General features: G+C 36.1%; 1 protein-coding gene across 1 annotated transcript in view; it reads left to right on the forward strand.

The window, feature by feature from the left end:
- Positions 1 to 4551, forward strand: part of Cdk1 (Cyclin-dependent kinase 1) — an 8805-nt gene extending 4254 nt beyond the window's left edge. Inside the window, exons 4-7 of the mRNA XM_027370494.2 lie at positions 74 to 229; positions 429 to 592; positions 1440 to 1581; positions 3919 to 4551. Of these exons, the coding sequence (XP_027226295.1) occupies positions 74 to 229; positions 429 to 592; positions 1440 to 1581; positions 3919 to 4023 (567 nt within the window). The 3' untranslated portion in view covers positions 4024 to 4551. The remainder of the gene's footprint in view (positions 1 to 73; positions 230 to 428; positions 593 to 1439; positions 1582 to 3918) is intronic.
- Positions 4552 to 7500: the final 2949 nt, after the last annotated feature.

Here is a 7500-nt window from a genome sequence, read left to right on the forward strand (position 1 = left end):
TAAAATGCTCATGTATACCAAATTTCCTATTCTTGTAATTTTTTGCCCCATTCATTTTCCTTTTTATTTTCAGCTTTTCCAAGGAATCCTTTACTGCCATCAGCGAAGGGTGCTCCACAGAGATCTCAAACCACAGAATCTCCTCATCAACGAGCAGGGTGTCATAAAGATTGCTGATTTTGGCCTTGCTCGCGCATTTGGAATCCCAGTGAGAGTGTATACACATGAGGTAAATTTGTCTCTATTGGGTGGTATTGGTAAGATTGAAGTGAGATGTTCAGGTAAAAAGGAGCTTTGATAGACTTCATGCATACACATTTCTTCTTTTCATAGATGAAAGTAGTTAAAAAGAATAAATATTAGACTGGCAGTAGGAGGCCTTAAGTATTGTCATATTTCCAAGGCTGATAAAAGGACTATTATTGCAGGTTGTAACCCTATGGTATCGAGCTCCAGAGGTCCTTCTTGGTTCCTCTCGATACTCCTGTCCTGTTGATGTTTGGTCTCTTGGCTGTATATTTGCTGAGATGGTTACCAAACGGCCACTGTTCCACGGCGACTCAGAGATTGATCAACTCTTCAGGATATTCAGGTTGTACTCTTTCCAATTGAATAGGAAGTGAATGTTATACTTATTACTAAAGTTCAGTATCTTCAGTTTGTTAACAGATTGTTAGAAGTTGATAGCACATGTTTGATTAATGAAACCTTAGAAAATTCAAAGATTCAGTATGTGCCCAAAATATAGGGACTGGGCTTACTTGATCAGGTGCACAGCCTGTAGGCGAACACTTGTAATCAGGGACAAGATTCTATGACTCCCCTTTGCAGTGTTATTTGCCTTTTCCTGCATTTTTTTTTTTTTTTTTTTCCCCCCCCCTTCAAAGTCCATATTTGTCATTTGATTTGCTTTATCCAGAGGGCAATATACTGTTTTCCCTTGCACAGACTCCATATCTCTCAAGGGACTCCATAAGACAGTGCAAGAGTAATAACAATAAGTAACATTTTTTAATAACATAATATTCAGTTTTCTGTAATACAACCTGTGCCATTGGCCATGAGGGCCAGGAACAAGATTCTGAGAGTAGAAATAGTGTCCCCCCTGGAGCCAGCACTCTTCCAATCGTGGCTGTGTAATAGTATAATAGATAATGCAAAATCCCCATCCTGAATGCCAAATAAGGGTAATCACTCCAGAGGTTTGTGCATTTGTGGTGTGTGTGTCACCCCGGCCTTCAGCCAAAATACTCACGATGGCAAGTTTGTGTCACCCTGGCCCACAGCCAGATTTTTCCATGACAGCATGATCACGTCACCTGTCCTTTAAGCCAAATTTATTTTATGGAATGATTACTACATAATCCAGATCATAGGAGTTAAAATGTTTAAATATACTATTGGATGATGTGTTGCTAATGATCTTAATCAATTTTCAGAACCTTGACAACCCCCACAGAAGACAACTGGCCTGGTGTGACACAACTGCAGGATTACAAAGCCAATTTCCCCAAATGGACTGATTACAATCTCGGAAATTCTGTCAAACAGATGGACAGTGATGGCCTGGACCTTTTGTCGGTAGGTAGTGTGACTGAATCCATTAGCTTGTGTTAAGAGGCATACAAGAGAACTTAGTATAATAGATAATTAATTTCTGAGGAGTTGTGTTGTCTGACTGATTTGGCATTTGTTGACCCATTAATGTCAGTTACATATACAGTCAAGTGTAGTTTCATTTGTTTCATTAAGTTTGTATGTAGATGGCTTCACAAGCACCTAGTCACTCATTAACCAGTGACTAGACCTACTTAACTGCCTTACCTCAAATTTCTCTGAAAGTTTCTTTCTTCTTCTTCTTTCTCAGTGTAGAGGATCACCCCTACCTTGGGCCTCAGCCCTCACCTCAACTAATTTTGCTTGGTCTTCTCATCTCCCTTTTCCTCTTACATATCTTTTATCGTGTTCCTAAGGTGTGAGAGCCATGCTGAAAGGATGAAAGGCTAGCTTTGTGTCAGTTATGAATGGCCTCCTGGAGCCATGGACAAGGTATTCCCTTGGTTAATTGCCTAACCTTTACCAATTATGGGGACCCTGAGGGGTAGATCGTTTCTTTTCCCCCTTTCATTCAGGCTCACCATGTTTAATAATGATGATTCTTTACCCTTAATAGGGGCATTAAGGCTTGCCCCTTCATCAACTAGCTTATCTAAATTTGGTTTTGGTGGTTTTCTGACCCTTGCTCCTCCTTTAACCACGGCTCCGACCACTGATACTAATACCCCCTCCTTGATGTTTACTGACAACTATCCATTCCAAAATACTCACCCTCCAGAAAGCACCCCTTTCTCTTTCCTTATTACTACTCTTCATCCTTCACATCCTCTGCACAGAACTACTCCACTCCACACCGCCTCATCTTCCTCTCACCCTTGTCCTTCTATTGCCTTTACCTCTGCAAACCATTTGAGTGCTCTCTTTGGCCCAGCAAAGTGGGATCAATTTTTTGATTCCCCCACAGCCCCCTATTCCAAGAATACCCTTCTGTTTCAACAGTGCCTCCAGAAACAAGTTGGCACACTTACCTTTCGCAGTCACTCTTGACTGTCCACGCCTTGTTACAGTTACATCTGAATGCCAAGCTCATGCACTATTTACCTTAACTGATGTCATTTGCAAACCCATTCCTGCCAAACCTCACCCCTCTCTTAATACTCGTACTCAAGCTGTTTCTATCCCCCCCCCCCCCCCCAAATGCTTGTCCTATCTACAAAAAGGGCTGGTCATACTGAAAATTACCTACTTACCATGCTGATATGATGCAGTGGCAGTAGTGTTATACTATTCCTCCCAGAAGCCAGCAAAAGTCCCATATCAATATTGCCAAGGTTAGCTTTCATAGACATGACCTCCCCCATGATGTTTATATTGGTGGATTGTCCTACCATGTCTGACCATATTCACTCCTTCCTCATCAATGTCAGAAATGTTGGTGTTTTGGCCATCCAGCCAAACACCATCTCTCCACAGTTCGCTGTCCTCTGTGCCCAACCTGGTCATGACTGCACAAATTGCCCTGCTCAGTCATGTACATGTGCCAATTGTGGAGACTCCATTGTGTTTTATAGGAGCTGACCTACCTATAAATTAAACCATCCTAGGTCTACTCACCCTATCCCCCAGTCAAATTCGTTTTCCAGTCTAAATCCAGGTACTCCAATCTCTACCACTCCACCAATATCTACCCCTCCTCATGTTATTTGTTGCACCAAGTAACCTAAATGTTCCACTACATCTACACCTTCCTCTTCTTTTGCTCCTCAAATATCTATCTCCTCTACTGCTCCTCATAAGAGAACCTTTGTTTCTTAGTTCTCTTCACCCAGTTCCCCTCGAGAAACACTTGAAGACATCCAAAACTTCATAAAGATGACCCAAGGGCACACACTGCTCCCTCATCCACTCCCTAATTCACTTACTCCCTACCCCCCCCCCCTCCCCAGATTATTCTCCTACTTTATCTGTTTTCTTTGAACATTGTTCCTATACCTTCCCCAGTGATACACTGTAATTCACTCAATTGACCATTAATCCTCCCCTTTCTACTAATCTCTGCTCTAGTTCACTTACTCCTCTCTTTTCCCTTTTCACTACCATACTATCCTGTAATGCTCTTTAATCTTTGACATCTAACATTTTATCCGAATCTTTAACTCATCTTTACCCTTTCCGACACACTTTACCATAGTGCTATATGACCTTTAATGTTTAGCACATTTATTTGTTTTAAACATTTCCAAATATTCAAACAGGTGAGATCAGCTAGGTTTAGTACATGTTCTTTGGTGAACAGGGTATTTATACATGCCCTTCCACAGACCTCTTATCAATACTGATATATTGTAACTTCTTTTTCAGAAAACACTGATCTATGATCCTACTCGTAGGATTTCTGCCAAGGAGGCCCTGAAGCACCCCTACTTTGATGATCTTGACAAGTCCACTCTTCCAGCCAAGAATTAATCCTTAATTTAGAGGACATTTATCTTTTCTCCACTTTCCTTTTTTTTTTTATCATCATCATTGTCATATTTTTATATTCGATTGGATGTGTAATATCTGAACAAAAAGTTTCCTAGGGGCATGACTTTTTTTTTACCATCATTCTGGCCATATTTACAACTGTGTTAAAATGTGCACTACCAAATTATGGTAAAAAAAAAAAGTCACCATTGTTAGCCTTGAATGTCTGATTGAACAAAAATATTTTTGCATGGTTTATGACCAGTGTTACTGCTGCTTTTACTTTGTGTTAACATTCCACCAGAATGGAAGGAACATAGAAGCAGGACTTTGTGCTTTCTTAGTGCAAGCTTTGTCTGATAAACAATTCTGTTTTCTTTATTCAAGCTCTTCTTTGTAGCTCTGTCCTTTTGTATTATAGTATTAGGTCTGCACACTATATATAATTATACAGAACAATACATAACAGTATAAAAGGTGAAGTGTCTTTCAATTCCAATTGTTGGGCAATAAAAGTTATTCAAATATTTTAAGCATATATTTCCAACATCATTTCCTATACAACATTTCTCTATGGTTTATTGGGTTCACAAAAATAATTATATACAAGTTCAATCTTATTTACAACAAATGTAACACATCCTGCCTTTCATAACTCAGGATGTTGCATAAAGATGTTAACTCTGAAACTTAGTGTATTTGTACTTTGACATATTTAAAAATCTGATGAAGTAGCAAATGCCCATCACTACAAAGTTTGCTAAAAAGAAAAATGAAAAACAAACAAACAAAAAAAAAACTTTTCATGGGAGGCAAAAAGATCTGCTCTAGACTGAACTGCATTAAATTTGAATATTTATACAACATAATGACAGATTTCAAACATTATTCAGTAGGAAGATTTAAAACATTATTCAATGGGAAGTAGAAATTTCAAGACTTGTACCAACATAACGACAGATTTAAAATGTTCAATGGAAAGCAGGCAGACAAATTATTTAATCTATTATCACTACTTAACTGTCAAAATATATATTCCATAATACATATACAATGATAAAAAACATCATTAGCATACCCAATTAGACATCTCAAAAGGTATACTGCAAGCCAAGTATATGATAAGTGACCAAGGGGAATCCAAACTTAAGAGATGTACCTGCATTAAGAGGGGGGGGGGGGTTCTTCATTAAAAAAAAATAATAATAATGAATATGAAATTAAAAACATGAATAAAAATGTGTATGTACCACTGCGGTAAATAATTAAAACTTTAAGAAGCTTGACTTTCCACTCCTGGAACAAATATCTAAAATTCCCAAAGTTGATTACAGAAAATACTCATTTTCTAGATATGATAATTGTTGTCCTATAATATCACAGATATTCAGGTCATGTAAGTCTAGTCTATTGCATTTTGGTCATTATATTAAAATTATTCTACATATTAAGTATTAAGATATATTTAACTATGGTATATGGTTACAGAATGACAGAATATATATAAAATAATGATTGATTCCTTTAAGTTGATCTAGCAGGATGAAATGATTGTCTTCAAATAAACTTTAAAACCACATAAATCAACTCACAATTAATACTTTACCTGCAGAGACTGCAAATCTTGCTAATTATGAATTAAGGAAAAGAGTAATAATCCAATAGTTATAGCTGCAATATTCTACACATAAAGTATAGTAAAAGTTGACAATAAACTTTGGTGATTTTAGAGTACTTCTCCTCGGTGAAAATAGTCTAACCCTCCACCCCTCAAAAAATAATTTTCTGTAATCTAAAATTAATTGAAGAAAATATAACAATTTCAAAGTAATAACAGAACTGAAAGATAGATCCTTCATCAGGCTACAAATACATATAAGGAGTTCACACATCAAGAAAAGCAGTCAATTAAATTATCCTTCCCTATTCTACATTATTTTCTTGACTTGCAGTGAAGAATGAAAAGAGAACCTCTAACCTTGTGTTTATAAATTGCATTCCTCTAATATACAGCTCCCATTATATATCACTGCAGATTTTTTTTTCTTTTCTTTTTTTCTTTTTCTATGTAAGAACTATCACATACACAACAAAACAACCTTGTTTCTCGTAACTAAAATGAGGGTAGTGGAATACCTACATTGTATTTCTCTTCATGCATAATGGATTACAATGAAGGAAGGACTTTTTACCTAAATATTATTGCTATGTTAAAATCATAAGCAAAAACTAATACAGAACTCATTATCATTCAATTTTAAAAAGACTGAGATAAATTAGTAGAGGCCTTGCCCATTTTCAGAGAACATTTAATTTGCCAAAGTAGTTCATTTATTTGTATTTACAGTCATTAGATTTTCTTCCTCCTAAAATGCATTTTAAATAACTATGTTTCATCAAGATCTGCAAGGGTAATCTCAAGATATAATACTGCTAGATAATTTGAAAATCCTAAATCTTACTTATACACTCTTTATGATTATTAAGAATTAAAACCAGGCACTGTTTTTATGACCAATCTAATCCATGGAATACTTTCATATGAAAAATTCTTTGGTGAAAATCTGGTGTTTATCATGATGACAATTCTTTCTGACAAGTATAATAAATTTAGCAAAAATTATGAATTACAATTCCTCATTAAATAATTCCAGAATCCAACCTTGGTAACCACCCTTTCCATGTTGTTTTGTATGTATAGATACTTTGTAAAAACATGATGAAATGAGTAGCTTTGCATTTAGAAAGTTCTAAATGTTGGCTGATATGTAATTGTAAAATCTAAATACTTGCAGAAACCCCTTCACGCTAATTAATGACACACAAGACATACCGGGCATCTCTTTAGAGGTCATGAACAACATGAGAAAAAAATTAGAAGAGAAAGGGACACCATTTGGGATACACCATTGTTTCATTTTCTTTTCTAAAGGGACTAAAAAGAAGGAAGGTCATTCGCTTGAAATAAGTTTTACATTAAAAAATATTTCATTTAAAGCTGTCTGGATATCCCTTGAACTTTTTTATGTAAAAAAGGGGACTGAATACTTATTAATATTCTGTTGACCCTGTGGGACATAGTAGCCCCTAATTACAAGGATAATGAACATAGGTAGCACCAATCCCATATACTTCTGATGGGTGAATGTTACTACGCATTACTCAAGGTCCATATAATGTAAAGTACTACATTATATTAAAAAAAGCTGACTAGCTTTATTGCAACTACAATCTGAGTAAAGTAGAATTAAATTTTAAAAAATTTCAACATCTACACTGTGATCCTTTGCATAAATAAAATCCACCCATATGTTCCCCTGATACTTTGGTAGTTTTAGCTTAGAATTCTAATTAACTTTTTCCTTCTGAGAGGGAAGGGAGGTGTGATATATAATTTAATGTTATAGCTATCCACTTTACGTTAATGGAAATTAAAAAGAAAGAAAACTAAAGTTGCAAACAGATATTTTGAGGTGC

Source organism: Penaeus vannamei, chromosome 27 (assembly GCF_042767895.1).
Source record: "Penaeus vannamei isolate JL-2024 chromosome 27, ASM4276789v1, whole genome shotgun sequence".
Classification (NCBI taxonomy): Eukaryota; Metazoa; Arthropoda; class Malacostraca; order Decapoda; family Penaeidae; genus Penaeus; species Penaeus vannamei.